Source organism: Geotrypetes seraphini, chromosome 1, assembly GCF_902459505.1.
Source record: "Geotrypetes seraphini chromosome 1, aGeoSer1.1, whole genome shotgun sequence".
Taxonomy (NCBI): domain Eukaryota; kingdom Metazoa; phylum Chordata; class Amphibia; order Gymnophiona; family Dermophiidae; genus Geotrypetes; species Geotrypetes seraphini.
Genome location: NC_047084.1, coordinates 376,501,189 through 376,524,098, shown reverse-complemented (window position 1 = coordinate 376,524,098; position 22,910 = coordinate 376,501,189). Strand labels below are relative to the sequence as shown.

Genomic DNA, 22,910 nt, shown 5'->3' with positions numbered 1-22,910 from the left:
CCCCAGAGAAAGAAACTGTAGAGTCGGACTAAGGTCCCAGCAGACAGACATGATGGCTCAGGGCTACGATAGAATAAACACAAATCTGTGACTAAAGGAGAGACAGTGATCCAGAGCTTATGTAGAGAGGAAACCACAGCTTACAGCTAAAGCGGTACTTAGCAGCTGCCTAGGGCAATGAGCATACATTCAGTTTATCACGAGTCTGTGATAAGGGACAAATTCTGTCAAAATTTACTGTACCTTCAAAGTAAAATAGAGGCCTTGGTTGTATTCATTCTTTAAAAATCTTGGTTTTATATAGAAAAGTGTTTGGCTGAGATTCAAGACCAGTGCAGCACTAGTTAGGATAGTGTAGGTATGTCGCTTTTAAAAAACCTTTACTGTAAACCACCTCAATGTGGCTAGTGCTCTAGAGGCAGTGAAGTAGATTATATTTATTGCTATTACTAAAAATATTAGTGCAATGTCAGCATAGGTTTCTGGGTAATTTTATAAAAGGCTAGGAAAATTATAAGAAGTTGTATAGGTGATAAAAATGAAAACTTGAAACTTATGCATTCAGTACACAAACTGCACAAAGTATATGTGAATTTTCTGTTCGAAAATCATCCAACATGAAGTACCAGCATATGTTTACACTGGCTATACAATATGCTCAGATTTCCTAGTTTATATGTATGCTGTATAATGTATGTGTTTAAATACTAAGTGCTATCTGCCTCTCCTTGGAGAACACCTCCATTCAGTATGCTCAAGATTACATCCATACAGGATGTAGGTATGCAAAATGACATGCACATTGAAAAGGCAATTTTATAGTATAAAGATCTATTTCTCCATGTTAAACAGTATACTATCTGCAGACATGGTAAATATCTTGACATCATTTGTGTGGTGATGCTTCCTCTTACGGAGCTGATTTCAGTACATAAGAAGGTGACCCTCTTTGGTCCACCTCAACAGGCTGGCCTAAGGTTTTGGATGCACATTTAGAGATTTTAAGCTAACTAAGTTTTACATTTTGTAGCAGCTGAATGGAAGAAAGTATAGCACACTGCAAAAATCTGGTCTCAAAGAAAATCTGTACCTCTCCTTCTGGATCATTTACACTGCCATACCTTGTCCTTTCGGATCAGAAGCAATGTCTTGGATCCCAGTGCTGCAAGGATGCCTGCTAGCTCCACAGCAATATATCCGGCACCCACAATGACACTGTGCCTGAAGGAAACAGAAGGCCACAGTGTCAGACAAAACTCACGCTGTGACTAAAACAAGGATCTAGACTGTCATGGAGGGGTATGCTTAATGCTTCTGTACTTGGCTAGGTTCTTAGGACTAGATTCACTAAGGACACCGATCGTGTCCCGACCACTTTGCAACCCAAATTTCCTCCGACCTGATTCACTAACCTCGTGGCCAATCATCCTCCGATCAGAGCATGCAAATGAGGGGAAATGGCATGCAAAGTAGGAAGGACGCAATTCACTAAAGAAGGCACACCGACTGGGCTGGCCAATCCAAAAACAAGCGACTGGTGAGGACCAATCGCTTGAGCAAAAACCCTGCACTCTGCCCCGATTCTGCTAATCAAAGCCTTAACCCCGCTGGTGAACTTCAGGTGACCAGCCGAGCTTTGACATACGAGACAGCCCTCGATCAATCCGGTGGCCATGACTCACCGCCCTGCTCCCTGCAGTGCAAGCCTATAGTTTTAACCCATGGTTTAAAGTGGGTTAAAGCCATGGGCTCGCAAAGTAAAGTTAAAAAGTAGTAAAGTTAAATAGTAATAAGTTTCCAGCTCTGCCGGACATGGAGGGCCAGCACATATGCAGGCCATCTACAGGCAAAGAAGATCATCTGCGCATGCGTCGGGATCACTGGAGAGCGATCCTTGCGGTCAGTTGGTGGCGTGATTCCAATCAACCTCATTTGCATGAGGGCACATCGTGAATCAGCCTCCCCCTGCCACAGCTCGAATTGCTCAAGTATCTGATCTGTGGCCTAGTGAATCTAACCCTTAGACTCCAGTCCATGCATTCTGTGTTTCACCCCAATCTCCAGAGCAGCTGGTGCTTTGGATTCCAGCTCTAGAAAACCTAATTGACGCCCAGCAAAATTTCCATACAACATCTGGCAGGAATGTGGAAATTTTTTGGTGGGTATGTAAATGCTAGCTCAGAAACCCCCACTTGTTAAGTCTAGCTCAACAGAAAGTGACAAAGGAAATAAAAGCAGAGGGTGTGACCCACAAATTAGATCAGTGCTTCTTAATCTTTTTGCGACTGTGGCCACAGGCTTATCTAAGGGGACACAAGGGGAATATTGTTCTCCCAAATGAATTTCAAATGAATGGCACCTATACAGATTGGCCTTTCAGCCTTGCACTGGAACCTACTTCACACACATGGATTATGAACAAGTCCAAATGAGCGTGATACAACAATTGTAATGCGCTGTGATGAAACCTCAGTCCCAAGTGTTTCTCCATAGAACCCATAGGGACACCTGAGGAAGACAGTATTGTCAAAACCCAGACCGTGTTGGGTCCACATCTCCCAGAGGATTGGGTCTTTATTGTTTTTATATGGATTACGAAGTTGTAATTTTAATAAAAGTCTTCATCTTGGACATCAATTCTCCACAGAGATTTTGGGTTCTTCTGGATTTTTTCTTCTGTGGAATTGTCAGGGTCAATTCTTTGTATCAACTCTCCCTCCATTCCATTTCAGTAAGGTAGAGAGTCCCACGCGTGAGAATATGTTGCCTGCTTGTTCTAGAATAAAGCAGTTACTTATCATAACAGGTGTTATCTGAGGACAGCAGGCAGATATTCCCACATCCCACCCACCTCCCTAGTTGGCTTCTTAGCTTGCTTACAGAATTGAGGTACTGCGAGCTGGCATCAGGTGGGAAGGCACTCATGCATGTGCGGTGCGGGCAGTTGCAAAGTTTCTAAAAACTTAGTGGCAATACACTTTTACCACTGTCCATACCAGGCTCTGTGGATGATGTCACTCATATGTGAGAATATCTACCTGCTGTCCCAGAATAACACTTGTTATGATAAGTAACTGTGCTTTCTAGTGCAATGTGCCTAGTGGTTCTGAACGCTAGGGTTTTACATCTGAACTCACAAATTGCTTCCAGAAAACTTGAATCATCCTTTCAACTCCACCTCCTTCCCAGAGAGCTGCTTCTGCCCCCTCAAGTTTGTTTTTGGCAAGCAAGTTGCTCACAAGTGTGGAAGGACCTAGTGAAGCTTGAAGAATGGTCTAAAAATTGGCAGCTAAGATTTAATGCTAAGAAATGCAAGGTCAGGCATTTGAGCTGCAAAAAACCAAGGGAACAGTACAGTTTAGGAGATGAAGAACTTTTGTGCATGAAAGAGGAGCGGGATTTTGGTGCGATAGTATGTGATGATCTTAAGATCCAAACAGGTTGAAAAGGCAATGGTGAAAGCTAGAAGAATGTTAGAGTGGATAGGGCGAGGTATGGCCAATGGGAAAAAAGAGGTATTGATGCTGCTTTAAAAAAGACTCTGCAATTCTGGAGGCCATACCTTTAAAATGATATAAACAGGATAGAGTTGGTTCAGCGGAAGACTTCTAAAATGGTCGCTGGTCTTCATCACAAGGCATATAGGGACAGACAATGATCTCAATACCTATACTTTGAAGAAAAGGCGGAAGAGGAAAGATTATGATAGACATTTAAATACCTACATGGCATAAATGTGCATGAGGTGAGTCTCTTTCATTGAAAAGGAAGCTCTGGAATGGGAGGGTATAAAATAAAGTTAAGAAGAAGTGATAGACTCAGGAGTAACCTAAGGAAATACTTTTATACAGAAAGGGTGGTAGATCTGTGGAATAGTCTCCTGATAGAGATGGAGACAAAGACTGTCTGAATTCAAGAAAGCGCAGGACAGGCACGTGGGATCACTTAGGGAGAGCAGGAGATAGTGGATGTTGTAAATGGACAGCTAGATGAGCCATTTGGTCTTTATTTGCCGTCATGTTTCTATGTTAACTTCGAGGTACTGGAGGAGAGCTTGCTTGACATCCAGCAAATGCAATGCCCTGTCCTTTTTCTTTGACTCTGTAGGATGGAAGGCAGGCAGAAAGACTTTCCGATTAACGTGGAAGGCTGAGACAACTCTTGGTAAGAAGGACAGAACCATGTATAAGGAGAGCTCTGCTTCCATAATTTTGAGGAACGGCTCTCTGCAGGAAAGAGTTTGCAACTCAGAGGCTCATCTTGCCAAATGTAATCGCCACCCAAGAACATTGCCTTAACCATAAGATCCAGAAGGGAGAACCACTGAGACCTTGCAATGCCCTGGATCGGTAGCATAGACTGTTGCTACTCCTTGGGTTTTGGCCAGGTACTAGTGATCTGGATTGGCCACCATGAGAACAGGCTACTGGGCTTGATGGATCATTGGTCTGAACCAGTAAGGCTATTATTATGTTCTCATATGCTGTTAAGATTCCAGGAAGGGAAAGGGGAATGCACCAGAAAGTGCAACTGAAGAGCCCCTTTAATGAACCAGGAGATCTGGGTGAGAAGTCGGGAAGCCTCTGACCCTTTGCACTTGGAAACAGGAAAGGCCTGCTATCTGCACTTTCAGTGAGCCGACCAACAGACCCTTCTGAAGTCCTTCCTGCAAATGTCTAAGACTAACTAAATTGGAGCTCAGAAGGGCTCTACATCCTCCACAGCACTCAAGCACTGAAAGGACTTCTAGGCCTTAGCTGCTATAGTTGATGGCTTCTTATCCCCGAGCCATCCAACTTCTGTTGTCTGGTAAGGCCTCAGAACGATGGTTAGCAACACTTGCCATTAGATCATCCAGACCCTCGTCAAATACCATTTGCCCCTGAAAGGGGAGGCTGCTCAGCATGACTTTAGAAGCTGAATCTTCTGCCCACTGTCTGATCCACAGCATCCGCTAGGTAGAGACAACATAGGCTGATACCTTGCTCATAACTCTGATGATATCACAGAGATTGTTTTTAAATGTTTATTTTATTATATGTGGTGTTTTATGAACTGCCTTGATTTTTAGTACTCCCTCCCATCCTGGTGGTGCTGAGGCATAAATCCTAGAGCTGTTGGATTCCTTAAGGATTGATTCTACAAGCAACAATTGATGTTGAAATTGTGGCTTGTCAAATCCAGGACAGGATATTATCCTGTAGAGGGAATCAATCTTTCGAGGAGCTATAGTGACAGAAAAGGAGTCTCCCAATTTTTGAAAAAGTGCCTGCTTGAGAAGACAATGTAAGGGCAACTTAAGCAGCTCCTTAGGAGGTTCATCAAAATCCAAGGAATCAAGAAGTTTGGCTCTGGGTCCAGTGTTAGCCTCTAACTTGACAAGGAGAGCCTTTCCCAACTATTTAATATATCTAGTAAATGAAAATCCTTCAGGTGGAGACCTCCTTTTAGGAGGAGGAGACGGATCTGAAGGAATTCCATATAACAACTCAGGAGCAGATAAGTAGGCTCATATTCAGAGTCAGTGTGGCCATGAGAGAGATGTCATAAGCCCCAGGCAAGAATTGCCTTGATGTCTTTGGTACTGATCCGAGGAGGATGAGGAAGAGGAACGATGCGAAGATCTTTTATATCTGGAAGTACAGGATCGGTGTCACCGGGAATGATGATACTTCGATGAAAAGCGTCAATGTTTCGATGAAGACCATTGATGCCTTAAGAAGGAGGATCGATGCCTCGATGGAGAACATCGACATCTACTGGAAGAGTGCCAACAGGAAGCAGAGCAGCGTTGGTGTAGACATAGAATCAGTACCATGCAGTCTCTAAATGCTATGCTTAGACTGGGCCGGTGCCAAGGGAATTGATGTAAGGTGTTGAGTGCAATTTGAAGATGTCACCGAGCTCCCTGTGGAAAAACTCGAGTTGTTCCTTGAAGATTTGCACTGGTCAATAGCCAGTACCATTGGTGCAGCAGAATGTCGAGGGATGGGTGACCTTGAAGAGGATTCATGCCCTAAAGGAGAGACAGCTTGCACTGAAGGAGAATATTGGCATCTATGTTTGGCCTACATCGAGGGGCTCGATACTGTAAAGACCTGTGACGCTTGCTGGGAAGAGGATGGCTTCTTAACAGGCTTCTCGGAAGCTGGCATAACATCCAATGTCGATGCTGGTGCTGCTGGTACCAAAGGCTCAGAATGAACCGCAGTGTCCATAACTGAGCCAAAGATCTCTTATTGGATGCGGTGAGCCTTCAACGAGCATTTCTGCAGTGTGGAACAACACGTTCAGGTGTCTAGGACCAAAATACTGCAAACACCAACTATGAGGGTCAGTGATAGAGAGGGCGCTGACACCAACAGCACTTCTTAAAACTGCTCGAAGGTTTCAACATGGATGGAAAAATCTTGGTGGCAAGATTAAGCTCAATGGTGAGAGAAAGGAAAAAACCCACCGAGGAAGAAAAAACAAAACGGAAAAAGAGAACAATTTTTTTTTGACTGAAGTACAAGAAAACAAAGATATAAAAGGAAAAAGTGACAAAAGCCAAGAAAAAGGCAACAATCACACTGGACAGAGTCAAGAATAAAGCACTTCTTTGCTCTGTGAAAAATGAAGAACTGACATAAAGCAAGCAGGTGTTGGGTGGGAAGTCAGGTAGTTGCAATGTTTCCCAAAACTTAATGTGGCAACACACTTTTACCATTGTCTGTACCGGGCCCCTTGGATGACGTCACCCACATATGAGAATATTACTTAAGGGCCACCGCATGAGCGGACTGCTGGGTGCGATGGACCACTGGTCTCATCCAGCAGCGCCAATTCTTATGTTTTTATGCTGCCTGCTTGTCCTAGGATAAATTAAATATTACCTAAATTCATTACGTATGAAGCCATTTTAAATGTACAGATGGAATTCCACTTCTTAAACGTTTAAAAAAAAGTTTGATAAAAATCCACAGAGCGCCCCAAAATTTCTGAACTTTTGTGAGGCCTTAAACTATAGCTTATTTAGTTTATCGTTAAATCCAGCACTGAACCACAGCAACTTAACTGGTTATGCCAATATTCAGTGCTAACCGGTTAAGTGCTTAGCAGCTACACACAAGCCTGCTATTTGTGCAGCCTATTTGAGCAGTCTGTGGGCTTTCAAAATGTCAGGTTGACCACATTTATACCAAAGTACAGCCGCTAAGTTATCGGCTGACCACATCTTCCCTATTCTACTTGCCCTCCATTAGCTGCTGTGTACAGTGTTGCATACGTCTAGTAATGCTATAGAAATGATTAGTAGTAGTGATAGAGTTCTGTATAGGATTTAAGATATTTTTTAGCTTTTGAGGCTCTATATCTTAATGGACTTTTCTATTTAAAGACTGGTACAGCAGCCTTATGCACTAGCAAGTAGACTTAGGCCCAAATTCTGTAACCAGCGCCTAAAGTTAGTAACCTATTTCGGAGGCGCCCAACTAGATAGGCGCTTATCTAAATTGAATAATAAGCCCAATTAAGCTTTTTTAATCAGCCCTGATTGAAACATAGATGCCTATTAAGAAAGAGTGATTCTGCAACAAGGCGCCTCTAAAAATTTAGGCGGCCTTCAAAAAAATAGGTGCCTATGCATGTTAGGTGTGGGTGTGGCTACATGCTAGGCACCTTGTTGCAGAATTGCTGCTCTTAAGTGTGCTTAAGCGCTCAACTGGGCGCCTAACTTTTAGTTGTGCCTAGAGCTGGCCTATTTCTTGGGTGCCTCTAAATAGGTTCCACTCAGGGCGATTCATTAAACAGCACCCGATTTTACTAGAATCGTGCTGAACAGTGCCTAATTAGGCGCTTCTTATAGAATTTGCCCTTTAGATCTTCATAGCAGCGGGCACGATTACAGTGTGTGATTAAGCAAGTTTTTGTTATTCAAAGTCCACATCTTTGAAATTCATTATCAGTGGAAGTGCAACAAAAGACAGTTAAGGCATGGTTATGTTAAACAGGTTATGAGAATAGATTGAATAGTTGTTGAGGGGAGGTTATGAGGTGATTGATGAAATTGTGTATTGCTTTTATTGTACTTCACTTCAAGCTGTGTTGGTGAGGTCAGCTTATCAAATACCGGAAATAAACAACAGATTGACGGGGGGGGGGGGGGAGAGTATTTTGATTTGTAATTACTTTGGCAATTCTTCAAGCTCAAAAAATCCATCACTGGAGATTCCCAAACTGGAACCTGTATTGAAAAAAGAAATAGCACAAAAGATGTTTAAAAATTTAAAATTTGTCATCATCTCTCATCTAACATTCCCCAATTAAAGGTCACATGATAGGAACAAACAAGTTTGCTCATTCACTTTTGTTTGGAGAACGCAGAGATGCTGGCTCTGCTTATTTGTTGGTAGTGTACACATTCTAAATAACGGACTACAGCAGCGGTCTCAAACACGCGGCCCGCATGTGGCTCTCCAGGTTTTATTTGCGGCCCGCGGTCTGGAGACATCATTCTCTTCCTTTTGGAGCAGCAGCCGGCTCGTTCGCTCAAAGCTGTGGGTTGGCGGCTCCTTGCGCTATCCACTCCTGCATCGGAAGCCTCTCTGATGTCACAACATCAGAGAGGCTTAAGACGCAGGTGCGGATCTCGCAAGGAGCCGCCACCCGCGGCTTTGAACGAACGAGCCGCCAGACATGCTGATGCTCCAGTGGCGTACCAAGGGGGGGGTGGTCCACTGTTCTCTTCCCTGCAGGGCCGACCAACTCTGGTGTTCCGACGTCAATTCTGACGTCGAGAGGACATTCTGGCTAGCCAATTGCTGCCTGGCTGCCCAGAACGTCCTTTCCGACGTTAGAATTGACATCGGGCAGCGAGAGTTGGTCGGCCCCGTGCAGAAGAGAAGCAGGGAGATGGCCTGTTCCCAATAACGGCAGCAGCAGCAGCCTATTCTGCGGCGGCAGTGGCATGGGGAAGGGCAGGAAGGAAGAAAGAAAGAAGGTGGGGTGGGGACAGGGAGCCAGAAAAAAAAGCAAAAAATGGGGCAAGGAGGATGGAAGAAAGAAGGAGGGGGGACAGGGAAACAGAAACAAAGCAAAAAATGGGGCACGGAATCAGAGAAAGACAGACAGAGAAAGAAAGAAAAAGTTGGGGGAGGGAATGAGGTCTGGAGGAGAGGAAGCATACAGGAGGCTTAAAGAAGGGAAGAAGTATTGGATGCACAGTCAGAAGAATAAAGTGTAACCAGAGACTGATGAAATTACCAAAGGTAGGAAAATGATTTTATTTTCAATTTAGTGATTGAAATGTGCCAGTTTTGAGAAAGAAAAGATATTAAACTTTAAATGTGAGTGCTGCAGAAAAAATAGAGTACTTGGAGGGCCGCAGAAAAAATAGTTAATGTCTTATTAAAGAAATGACAATTTTGCATGAGGTAAAACTCTTTATAGTTTATATATCTTTCCTTTTAACTGTTAAAGGAAAGTTTTATAAACTATAAAGAGTTTTACCTCATGCAAAATTGTCATTTCTTTAATAAGGCATTAACTATTTTTTCTGCGGCCCTCCAAATCCAAAATGTGGCCCCGCAAAGGGTTTGAGTTTGAGACCACTGGACTACAGTATTACAATTTTAGGAAATTATGAATCCCTGAAGCAGGCATTTGCCAAAACATAGCCCATGTTAGGTTCATGTGAAGTGTGTTCCATGCAAGCTATCTATTAAACTTTTTGCCAGCCTGAATATCTTGTCATCTCTGCTTAGTTTTGGCTGGGAACAAACATACACAGAAATATGAAAAGACTTTCAAAAATAAGCATCAATTGTTTTTCCAGTTTACCCCTTTTCATCTGTTTACAGGGCTATTATTACCAGACTTACTGTACCAGTAGCCTTCTCCCTCCCCTGTTACTTTGTGTCTGTTCTATGTATGTTTGAATTCTGCCACTATTTTTGGACCCTTTGCTGGACATCTATTCCAGGTGTTTAGATGAAGCAGATAAAGACCAAGTGATCCATTTAGTCCTGTCCACAAAAAGTAGTATGTTAATTACTTCTGAGTTTTCCCCAGTTGTTCCCAACACTTTTCTCTATTTCCCCCTTCTGTCCTGGACAACCCCATTCATGACTCTGCAATAGAGACTGACATGGGGTGCAGAATTTGTCCCTGTGCCTAAGGGAAACCATCCCCGTGTCATTCTTTAAGGAGAGAGGGAAGAATCAGAGTATGATTGGGAATAGCCACTAACCCTCAAAAGCCTTGCATTGAAGGACTGAGGTTGAGATACACTAAAGAATGATACGGGATGGTTTCTCATGGTTATCCACGGGGATGAGGACAAATTCTGTACGGCGGGAGCTCACGGCAGCCATTTCCTATTGGCTATCTACACGGGGCAGGAGCATAGGAAGATCGCTCCTGCCCCGAAAGCCCACTAGACCACCAGGTAAGGCCGGGATGCCGGGGGGAAGGCAAAAATATGGGGGGTTTTCCCCCCTCCCCCCAAAAAAATCGTGATTATGTGAAATCGTGAGTGCGGAAACCGCGAATGGGGAGGGGGAAGTGTAACAAGGTAAGTACAGTTCTAAACATGTTTTTGATAGCATTTTAAAACAACTATAAAACAACCTACTCACTTTAGAGTCTGCCAGTGAAGAGGTAGTGTGGGAGCTCTGCTCAGTCCCTCTTCCTGATCAGCGGAGGACTCGGCATTTAATTTAAATAGAGTCGGGGTTGCGTGACGCTCGGCTCAGAATCCTTATACTGAACAGCTGAACCCAACCCACTTTGGAGTCAGTAAGTGAGTTTTTCATTGACACCTTTACCTCTCCTGATTACCCTCTTACTGCTGGGCTGGGCGTGTGAGCTTGCTCTGCCCCCTAGTCCCTTGACGGGAGCTCTGAAATTGCTTCAACTGAACGCTGCAAGGAGCCATCTTGTAACTGCTACTGCCCTGCCTTACTTCCGTCGAGACTGCCTGCCTGCTCCACTGTGAGAAAGTGTGGCCGCTGACTGCCAGGATAAAATCCAAAGACTTCTGTGGTATTTATGCTGCTGATACGCTCTGGATAAGCTGTTAGCTGTGTGAAGAAGAAGAAATCTGAGAGGCAGTTTGTGCGTTACGATCTGGGGCTGTTGACTAGTCTGAAGTCTGAATTGACTGCTTTGTTGGAGGTTTTCATCTGTTCTGGCATCCAGCCACCATTCCCTGCTCATTGACCCGAGTTTTGATCTACCTCCTCCCCACAGCCAGCCGGAAGAGGAGACTCTTTGCCTCAAGCCGCTGCAAGGAAAGCAGTCACCGCTCCCCACCCCTTCTTCCCAGAGCTCACAGCTCATTTCTCTTCCGCCCTTAGGGGCTCCTATTGTAGCATGCAGTCAACTTCTTCTTCAACACACAACTAAGTCAATACACCGTGCCCCCTCATACTCATACTCCCCGTGATGGCATACCACATACCCATCATCACTGGCCAGGGTCGATATGGAGACCTAAGAAGCTGCTACCACGCAAAGCCCAAGAAAATCAATACCCACAACCTCATAAAGGTCAAAACTGACACATATGCCCCCATTGCACAAAATGTCGCAGCAGCCCTAGTGAATGCTAGATCTGTAAACGACAAAAACCTCGTTCTCACAGATGCCATTACAGAGTACAACTGGGACCTACTAGTGATGGAAACAAGGCTCAAAGACAATGATGGAGCCACCTTGGGTGCGTTATGCCCTCAAGGCTACCAAGCACTGGCATGCTTCCGTCCCAACAAGAGAGGGGGAGGGGTGGCAGCGATCGCCAAATCCAAGTTAAACCCACGCCAAATACACTCCATAACACTACCAGACCTAGAATGCCTCGTTTTCTCAATAGGCCACGACAAAAAAATTACAATCATACCAGTCTACAGAGCACCCTCTTCTCCTATGTCTACGCTCGATGAACTGCTAACCATTATAAGCAACCTATCCGTAATCCATAAACAAATCGTAGTCCTAGGCGATCTCAACTTCGCGGACTACCCAGAAGTCACGGGCGCCCCACGAGATTTCATCAAAACACTGTCAGATCTGGGACTCACTCAACAAGTCACCTCTCCAACTCATTCCTCTGGAAACACACTGGACCTAATCTTTCTCCCAGACGGCCCACAAATTGACCAGAAAACATCCTTGCCGACAAACATCGTGGTCCCCTGTACCGATCACCATATAATCACGATCAGCCTGCACACCAGAGTTAAAGAGGCAGCAGACCGAACAAATTCCCAGGAAACAATTACGTTTGACCCAAAATCAGTACACCCAACCACATTTTCCCACGGCATCTCCAAACTACAACTAGGCACTAACTCCCTAGAAGAGAAGGCACTGACCTGGCACTCAGGCATTAAAGCACTCTATGAGAACCTAGCAAAAGTCAAGGTGATTAAATCTAACTCACGACCATTCTCTTCACTCTGGTTTACAGAAGACCTGAGAGTACAAAAAAGAAGAGTTAGAAAAGCAGAAAATACTTGGCGCAAAACTCTCAGTGACCAGGACAAATCCTCCTGGAAAAACTTGCTGCAAAACTACAAACTAGCCACACATGAAGCAAAGAAAGCTCATTTCACTGCTCTACTATCAAAGTACCCAAGCAGATCGAGGGCCATCTTCTCATTAACGAAAAACCTATTCTCCTTATCCCAAGGTCCAATGCATTCCCTGCAAATGAACCTAGACTGCGAATCCCTCTCCACCTTCTTCCATGACAAAATATCAAAGATACGTGCAAATCTGGACTCTGAGGCCAAAGCACTCCCATACATCCCAGAGACTGCCAAAGATGACAATCCACCTAAGATGGAAACCTTGAACAGTTTCAAACCGATCTCCCACAATGACCTCAAAACAATAATCAACTCTGTACGGCCCGCAACCTCGATCCTGGACCCATGTCCCTCCACTACACTGCTGAACACAAATGAGGTATTCCTGGAATCCATCCTACCCCTAATAAATGAATCCCTTATGACAGGTGTAGTTCCACGGAGCTGGAAATCAGCCATAGTAAAACCACTCCTGAAAAAAACAACCATGGACCCAGACAACCCAAGCAGCTTCAGACCTGTCTCAAACCTCCCATTCATCTCAAAAATATTGGAAAAGACTGTACTCACGCAATTGCAAGACTTCATGGAGACAAACGCCACCCTCTCCAACTTCCAATCGGGCTTCAGGAAACACCACAGCACAGAAACTGTGCTTTTGGACATCCTAGATGACTGCTGGAAAATCCTAGATGATGGAAATGATGCATTGCTGGTACTATTAGACCTCAGTGCCGCCTTCGACACCATAGACCACTCTCTCCTCTTGTCCAGGCTAAAGTCCATTGGAATCCGTGACAATGCACTTCAATGGTTCTCTTCATTCCTTAACGACAGATCACAGAGAGTCCTACTAGGAAAATCCTTATCTGAACCCAAACCACTCCACTATGGAGTGCCTCAGGGAGCTTTACTTTCACCTCTCCTCTTCAACATCTATGTCAAACCAGTACTGGACATAGCGGATAAACACCGCATCAGAATCCACTCCTTCGCTGACGATCTACAACTCTATCTTCCCCTAGGCCGTCACCAAGACACACAAATCAAATATCTCCAGTCTTGCTTAACTGAAATAAAGTCTTGGATGACCGTAAACAAATTACAGTTAAATGAATCCAAGACAGAACTTCTCTGGATCCACAAAGATTTATGCGTATACCCCCGTCCGTCCTTTACCTGGGCCACAAACACCCTTACACCCAAAGACAACGTCCACAGCCTAGGAGTAACTCTTGACTCTAATTTATCAATGACAGATCACATATCCAAACTAGTATCATCCTCCTTCTACTACCTCCGCCAGCTAAAAACCATACGTGCCTACTTCTCAGAATCTGAATTTGCCCAACTACTCTACGCTTTTGTTCTATCCCGCGTAGACTATTGTAACGCTCTACTAGTGGGCCTGCCTACCAAAACTCTCTCCCGCCTCCAAAGGGTGCAAAACGCTGCAATCCGACTTCTGAAAAACCTAGGCATCCGTGACCATGTTACCCCTGCATTAGCTTCCATGCACTGGCTGCCCATTCAAAAACGCTGCACCTTCAAGGCCCTGCTCCTCGCTTTCAAAACCTTCCATGAAACGATTCTGTACTACATGAAAACTAAACTACAAATCTACTTCCCAAAACGACCACTGAGGTCCCAAGGAGAAAAACGACTGACCATACCTTCTGGCCGTTCCCTCAAAACTGAAACTGCCCGCAAACGCTCCTACTCACATTTCATAACCAAACTTTGGCACACAATCCCTCCATCTGTCAGATCACTAGATGGACTCTGGAACTTCAGGAAGGCCTTGAAAACCTTCCTCTTTACTAACCCAGCGCCTTAAAGTCATTCACCCTGAAATGCCACCCAGTCAACTCACCTTTGTCACTTAATTTCACCAGATGCTACTTAGTACATATGTTTTATTGTCATGTCTATATTGTAATTTATGTAAACTGTCATCTATATTGTAATTTATGTAAACTGTCATCTATATTGTAATTTATGTAAAATGTCATCTCTGCTCTGTCTGGATTCTTATGGATGTACTTTGTAACCCGTTCTGGGCTCTTTTGGGAGGACGGGCTAAAAATCGAATAAATAAATAAATAAATATATAGGCAATTGGAACATCAGCGATTTTTTTTGAGTAACATTCAAGCCATTGCACACTGTACTTTATGGAAGGCAGGGAACAATAAAGTGCAATGATGGTTCCAAACCTATCGTGGTCTGAATTGCATTAGCAATGACCTGGTGGTGGCACTGAGCACTTTTATGATTATTTATTTTTATTTATTTATATTGGTAAAGCAGTTATTTGGTCATGAATTGAATATTTAACATAAGAAAATTGTATTTTGAATGAAAGTGGCACTATTGTTAGTTGAAATATTGAAATTAGAGTGCCTGTAAGTATAAATAGTTGTTCCCATAGGAGGTTTGTTTAAAGTTATCCAATGCAATGGCCAGTGAGCCCAGTCATTAACATTGAACTGAATTAAGGGAGCTCTTCAAAGGGTTGTAAGTTACGGAGTGAGAAGGAATGGGAAAAAGCAAAGAACTTACCAGGGATTGTGCTGTCAGCAGGGATGCAAGGGCGCCCTCCTGTGGCAATTAGGATGTGTGGGGCTGTATATTTTTGGCCATTCACTTCCAAAGTAGGTTCAGGATCAGATGTAAATACTGCTTGGCCACGGATTAGTTCTATATGAGCCTAGAACAAAGATAGAGAGCAATCAGCCTCTGGTCCTCAAAGTTATTTTTCAGGATACCTGCAGAGCAAACTTATATAATTCATATGCATATAGGGGCTTTGCTTTATGTTTACTTTCTGTACTTTGGTTTTCCTGAGAGCCTGACCCATTTGTGTTCCTTAAGGATGGAATCTGAAACTCTAAATATAAAAACCTTAGGGTGGCGATCAGCAACACCAGCCATAAGGTCATACAGACCTTTCCCAAAGAGAAGCTGACCCTTGAAAGGAAATCTGCTTAAAGTAGCCTTGGAAGCAACGTCCCCAGCACAAGGACGGATCCAAAAAGGCCGGTACACAGACACTGCATAAGCGGTAAGAACTCGAATGAGATCAAAAAGGGTGTCCACTGCATAATCCACACCATCCAGCACTACCTTGGGACAGACATCTACTTCCAAAGAGAGAACCTTGCTTAATCTTGTGTGACAGGCATGCACCACAAAGGAGGCTGCCGCCGCCTTGATGCCTTAAGAAGCCACTTCAAAAAGATGTTAATTTTTTAAAAATTGAATATCCATTCTGCGATCCTGTGAGATCTTAAACACTATTCCTCCATCACTAGGGAGGTCCATGCGCTGGGTATCCTGCGCCACAACGGAATTCACCTTAGGTTGCTCAAAACTGCTGAAAAGAATGAACCAGCAGATAAAGCTTAGACATAGCTTGAGAGACAGAAAGAGCAGCCTGGGCATCCTATTGTAAACAGACCAAGAAGCTGTAGATGGGATAGAAAAAAAAAAAAAAAATAGGTGACAGCACATTAGAACAGTCCACGACTAGACACCGACACATAGAAAGAGGAGATTCCAATTTTTTGCTCTTTCAGACTTGAAGAACTTCATACTGCCTGTCTGATGGACATCGATTGTAACCTCCACCCCCCACAGATCCTCTCCACGCGATCAGGGGCAGAAACGCAGCCTGTGCCCTGAAATCCAGAGGAGTTTTACTCAGGATGAATACAGCCTGCCCTGAAATACCTGACAAGGTCAGCAGGCAAGCAAGCAAGCGAGCTTCTAGGGGAAGGGACCCAGAGTCCAGAAAGGGTGGTACAAAGCAGGCAGGCTCTACAGATCTACCAAAGTTTCTCAGTGAAGCAGCAGTCGAGCTCCACAGGACTGCATCCTTTCCTCCGACAGAGGACCACCTGAAAGGAGTTTCAAGGCTTTCAAGCCACTGATAAGATGAACTTTAAGTGAAAAAAAATAAAAAGATGCAGAGCAAATCCAAAAGACTTCTGCACAGATTGCTTTCAGAAATTGAAAACTACTCCAACTCTCTCTCTGAGGTGGAAGGAGCATGTGCTCAGAAAAGTGTTTGGATTTCTGCAACTCCCAGATTGCAGGAAGGGACCGAACACCTAGTGTACTGAATCCAGAAATTTTGGCCGCAATTCTCCTTGCGCACACCAGCTCAACTATAAGATGATAATAAAATAGTTGACTTCTTGGTTTTGGAAGATGAGCTTGGACTACATTCTCGAGATTTATTTAAATATCATCAACTCGGAGACTATATATGTCAGAAATCCAGTACAGAGCCAATCTGAAAAGGGCGCTGCGTCTAGGGACAGGTAAAGATGGCATATCCTGTCTTTATCAAGCTCTAATGGACCAACATTTCCCTATCTAATGTTATACAGCCAAATGGGAGAAAGAGCTACATTAAGCCCATGATCTCCCATATTTTGTAATCTATTGAAAGTTTCTATCTCAAGTAGAATTATGGAGAATGGATTTAAAATTCTCTACAGATGGTCTCAAACTTGTGGCCTGGGGGGCCACATGTGGCCCGCCAGGTACTATTTTGAGGCCCTCGGTATATTTATCATAATCGCAAAAGTAAAATAAAACAGTTTCTTGATCATAGCCAAAAGGAAAGAGTTTTACCTCATGCAAAATTGTCATTTCTTTAATAAGACATTAAGGCCCTGATTCTGAAAAATGCGTCTAAAGTTATGCGCCATTTAGGTGTCTACGTTAGGCATTCTTTGTAGAATTGCACTCAGTGACATTCATTTATTTATATTTTTATCCCATCCTCCCAGTAGCTCAGAACGGTCTACAAGTGAACATACACAATGGAGTGTAATTAGACATATAAGATATACAATAGGTTTAAATGTTTGGACAAACAAGACTGTGCAGTAGTTTAAATACAGGGAGTATACAGCAAATTAAGAGTAGGGTTTAAGTATAAGTAGTTTAGTTTAAATACAAGTTATTTGAGTTTAGATACAATTTATCAGAGTACAGACTAAGAGAGGACTATACTGGAATTTAGGGAGAAGATAGGCAGGAGAGAGAAGAGAGAGGTGGGGCTAAGGGGGGGGGGTGTAGACTGAGGGTGACCTTTAGTTGAAGAGGATGGTCTTTACCATTTTACAGAACGTCAATAATGAGTTCTGTAGTTTGAGTTGAGGGGGGGGAGTTGGTTCCACTATTTAGACCTGGATTTCATTTGCCTACAATATAGGCATGATATGGACGCCCTAGGTCACTCAGTGACGCCCAAATTGAGTCATTGCCCAAACCACACCCATTCCATGCCCATGCCTATTGAGTTAGGTGTGAGTTTTAAACATGGGTGTCCATGAAATTGTGGCTTTGGACGCCTAAGTACCAATTATCGCTTATTAAGACCCTTAATTGGCTCATTAACTATTTAGATTGGATGCCTAAAGCATGCCTAACTTTAGGCATGACTTAGGTGCCCTTTATAGAATTGGGCCCTAACTATTTTTTTCTGAGGCCCTCCAAGTACCTACAAATCCAAAATGTGGCCCTGCAAAGGGTTTGAGTTGAGACCACTGTACCATACCATTCTGAAACTTCAAAGGACGTATAAAAAACACTGTCTACTGACTGATAGCATCAGTGTGTGTGTGTGTGTGGGGGGGGGGGGGGTTGAGGCACTTTTTATCATATATGGTGGGAATGTTCTAAACTCAATCTTATTGGAAAATGGTGCTTGGAATAATGCAAAAATGTATAAAGGCTCGTCTTTTGCATGTCAAACCACCAAACTTTCCCCACTGACTTATAAATTAGCCAAACGCATATTGGTTGCTGCAAAACTTTTAGTAGCACATTATTGGAGAAAAAAAAAAAAAGTAGATATGACAACTCTGGAAATATGACATAAAGCAGACTTTATTTGCTTAATGTCCAAACTGACAGCATAAAAAATGGACAACTACAACAATTTAAAAAATTTGGGACTCGTATCTTCAATGGAGATAAATCAAGATTTAGATTATGTTGACTTTGATGAGGTCCAAAATAAATGTTTAAGCTGTATGTATAAATATGGGGAGATAATTATATATATGAAGACCCTGTTTTTCCACAGTGCTATAGAGAGGGTGGTGGATGGGGGAGGGAATACGGAAAGCGGTAAAGAGCCTCCCCTTCAACTAAAATGACATCTGCGCTCTACCCCTTAAACTTCCCCGTCCTTCTCCCCTCCCCCCTCCATTCTGAACCTGTACTTAAATTACTGTATAGTCCTCTCTTAACCTGTACTTAAATTGCTATATAATCCCCGTACTTGAACTAATGTATAATCTTTGTACTGTCCAAATATACACCACTGTGAATGTTTGCTTGTAGGCCGTTCTGAGCTACTGGGAGAACGGGATATAAATCGAAATAAATAAATAAATACTTGAGTTAGCATAGTCATGTGAAAAAATTAGGACACCCCATAAAATATTCAGTTCTTTCTTAAGAAATGTTAACATATCGATGTCAAATCTTTTTTTTATTTATCTCTGGAAAAGAAAGTAATGTAATTGCTCGTAAACAACAATGATTTTCCTTGATTTACAAAAGATATTCACAAAAATGTGTATTCTAACTGAGGAATAAATTAGGACACCCTAATAACTAGTGATACCCCCTTTTGGCTGAAATAACTGCAGTGAGACGCTTCTTGTAGCTATCTACCAGTCTCTGACATCGGTATGAGGAAAGTTTGGCCAACTCCTCAATGCAGAATTCTCTCAGCTGTGAGATGTTTGAGGGGTTTCTTGCATGTACAGCTCGTTTCAAATCACCCCACAGCATCTCAGGGTTTTGACTCAGCCACTCCAGGACTCTCCATTTCTTACCCATGATGACATTTTAGGGTTTTTGGAGACTTCTTTTAGCATCTTGTGGTCTGCTCTGGGGGTCAACTTCCTTGGACAGCCAGACCTGGGCATGTTGGCAGTTGTTTGGAAAGTCCTCCACTTGTACACTATTTTCTGGACTATGGAATGGCTAATGTCAAATTATTTTGAGGTCTTTTTAAATCCCTTACCAGACTTATAAGCTGTTACAATCTTCTTTCTGAAGGCCTCAGACAGCTCTTTTGATCTCACCATGGTGTATACTCTCACCACAGCTGTCATGAGCACACCAAACTAAATGTCTGAGGTTTAAGTAGAACAAACTCCAAAAACAGAATTGCCAAAGAACCTTACAAAGAGACCCACAAAAGAGCAAAAAGGTCAAAGGTTCCCAAGAGTGGTAGTGAAACAGTGTCCCCAGCAAAGGTTAAATCAATAACCAACACAATAATGTGTATAAGGTAAATAACTATCAGAATTTTACAAGACTTAGGTACTCTCAGTGCGAAGGGACAGCGACGGGAGCGTAGCTCCAACGCTTCACGCATCAAGGTGGCGCCGGGAAGGCGTACACCTACACACCATCATAGGGTAACAGGGTGTGTGTTTTTAAATCAAAAATGACACTATCACCAACAAAAGTAGTGCAAAATAAACACAGGGCACTATTACAGCAACCAATCAGGGAACCCCCCAGCCAACTCCCAAAAAATGAAAAAGCAAAACTTAGCTTCAAAAGATTTTCATCCAATGTCCAAGGGAAGTGAGACAGGGCAGATGGAACGCCAGAAGACCAGGTTCAACCAGCCTGGTTTCGGGAACAAGTCCCTTCCTCAGGAACCCATAACTGAATAAATCAATCAATGGCAGTCCTCCAGGAGAGCAGGGAAGAAAGGAGGAGGAGAAAGGAGGAACCACTCAACCAGTTCCTGACCCAGCCTGCCACTTTGGGACCAATCCCAAGGGCACTCGGTTTATCAGATGTCTGTGTGGAACACTGTCAAAGTCTTTGCTAAAATCTAAATACACCATATCTAGCGCACATCCTCTATCCAATTCTCTGGTCACCCAGTTAAAGAAATTGATCAGTCATGTTGTGTCCAGTCCTGTAATCCACAGGATTCCAGAAACTTGACCATTCTATGTTTTAAAATCGGCCCTTCCTTACCCCCTCCCCCCAAGGTATCTATTATCTCCTCTTTCCTTGACACTTTTCAGCTATATGTCCAGTATCTCCGCTTTTCACTTATTTACTTTCACTGCTGCATTGCCCTGAAGCTCTAAATCATCTATGCATTTTGGCCTTCTGTGCTCCATTACCCCTTTTCTTACTGGGGGGGAGGGAAGGGAACAGGCCTGAGCTTCACAGATATTCAAAGCCCAGCACAAGCTGGGCTGACTCATCAGGTGGACTCACCTTTGGTATGTAATGAATTAAAGAGTTTTTAAAAATTGCAAATTCCACATTTTGGCTTTTCTCATTATTACATGAATGGCTTAATGCAGTTTTTGTATATTGCTGCATCTGTATAAATCAGCAGAGTGGGCTATCTAGATCACTTCAGGGAAGACAAGACTGTCATGAGGGTGCAGGGTAGAGTGATTTCAGCTTTAAAGTAAGGAAAGTGTGCAAGAAATAAGCCTGAACAAATTGCCCCCAGTTTTACTGAAATCTTTCCTTCCTTACCATCTGTGCATGTAACATTTAACACACCATTTGCCTAGGCTTCCATAACCACTACTGACTATCTGGCCCCCAGCCTCCAACTTGTTGCCTTAGTGAAGAAGCCAAATATCTGGCTAGGCACAGAAGAAGCAGAACTGATGAAGGGGCTTGGTGGGTCAAAAATGGCTAGTGGGATGTGTGTTTGATATTAATTTAATCCTTATTCAAGTTGTGTTCAGACGCTCACAAACCTTGTCTAGGTTATTCTGATAGATATCATTAAGCCGGCTCACATAAGCATCTCGTTTTTCTTTAATAGTCCTGCAAAACAATACAAAAAACAATTATTAAATAAAGTTTTTATTCATTAGTAGGTTCTATTATTTTTTTATGTTGAAATCTTTTTAAATCGAGAAACGTTGTAAAAAACCCCAAAAAAACCCCACACATCAAGAAAGCAAACAAATACGTCTCCATTAAATTCACATACTAAACTGAATATATCTCTAAATAGAGATCTTTGATTCTTACAGCTCTCTGTGATAACAGCAAATATGATTAAGTCCATCTTTTCTTAGCCCTCCGACCCCTACCCCCACTCATGCAAACATCACAATAACTATACAAATCCTACATCCAAAATTTTTTTTAATTTTATTTTTGTGCTTAACTTCATATTATATTCACCAAATAAACAAACAATGTGAATGGAAGAAATACAGAATTAGCATTCCACAGAAATAAACTACAAGAAGGACATCAAAATTCAAATCTTTTGCCCACAAATTTAGTGGAGAAGTCAAAAGGAAAATAAGATAGGAAAGTGCTACAACTATGATATATACATCCATAATTTTAAGTTATTAAAAACTAGGCAACGAGCCTTAGAAGGAATAGCCTGAATATATGGCTCCCATTTAAACCAACAGCTTAAATGTCAAACAGGAATCATTAATGTATGTAATGCATTTTTCCATTGCCAGAAAGAAGGCTCTTGATCTTGTGCCCAAGTTCTGCAAAATACATTTCTTACCAGCTATACTTGCTTCTTGTGAGAGATCTACAGTGTTCCATTTTTCCAAATAAAATACCCACCATAGAGGGTATTAAAGATTTACCCAAAATGTTTCTCTAATAAAAAGAACAAATTATATCAATTGTTTTTTTATATTACAGCAGGACTAAAGAGCGTGTAATAATGTATTGTCTTGCAAGCCACATTTGAGAATGTACACAGCCAGCATAAAAAGCTTGTTTTTGCATAAAACAGGCTCTAGTTCAGCGTTTCTCAACTAGAGTTGCACGGGGAAAGAAATCCCACCCATCCCCGAACTCATGTTTTGATATTTTGTTTCTGACATTTTTTCCAGCGTTTCAGTTCCTTTAAAGATGGAGCATTGCCAAGTCTGGTCAGCCCTGTCTGTTCGCTTTATTTTTTGAGGATTTGAAGAATATTGAAGATCCCTGCTGAAATTTGAACTATTTTGATAGCCCCTGAGGCAGATAAACAAAATAAGGTTCGTCGGACTGTCATTTGAAAATTTAGCCGCAAAATAAGTATTTTATACAGGCACGTTTGGCGTTTGTCACTGTGGTATACAGCACAATTCATTTTGCACATCTTTCACACAATTGTTGGGCTCATTGTGAACAGATAAGAGGGAACACTGAGCTGTGGGACATTTATATACAACAAAGCTCATTTGAAGTACTATTTCATATTGAGAGAATTATCATGATGTAACTGATGGATCAGCAGTTCAGAATTTTCTTGAGTACAGATTATGTTAACAACTATTTATTTATTATTTA

The 22,910-nt window shown here is 42.6% G+C and overlaps 1 protein-coding gene across 2 annotated transcripts in view; it reads right to left on the bottom strand.

The window, feature by feature from the left end:
- The window catches only part of GSR (glutathione-disulfide reductase), a 67,075-nt gene that overhangs the window by 29,327 nt on the left and 14,838 nt on the right, over positions 1–22,910 (bottom strand). For both annotated transcript variants that reach the window (XM_033915648.1, XM_033915654.1), the window contains exons 4-7: positions 21,350–21,419; positions 15,132–15,279; positions 8,170–8,224; positions 1,122–1,221 (exon numbers count right to left, since the gene is read on the bottom strand). In XM_033915648.1, the coding sequence (XP_033771539.1) occupies positions 1,122–1,221; positions 8,170–8,224; positions 15,132–15,279; positions 21,350–21,419 (373 nt within the window). The remainder of the gene's footprint in view (positions 1–1,121; positions 1,222–8,169; positions 8,225–15,131; positions 15,280–21,349; positions 21,420–22,910) is intronic.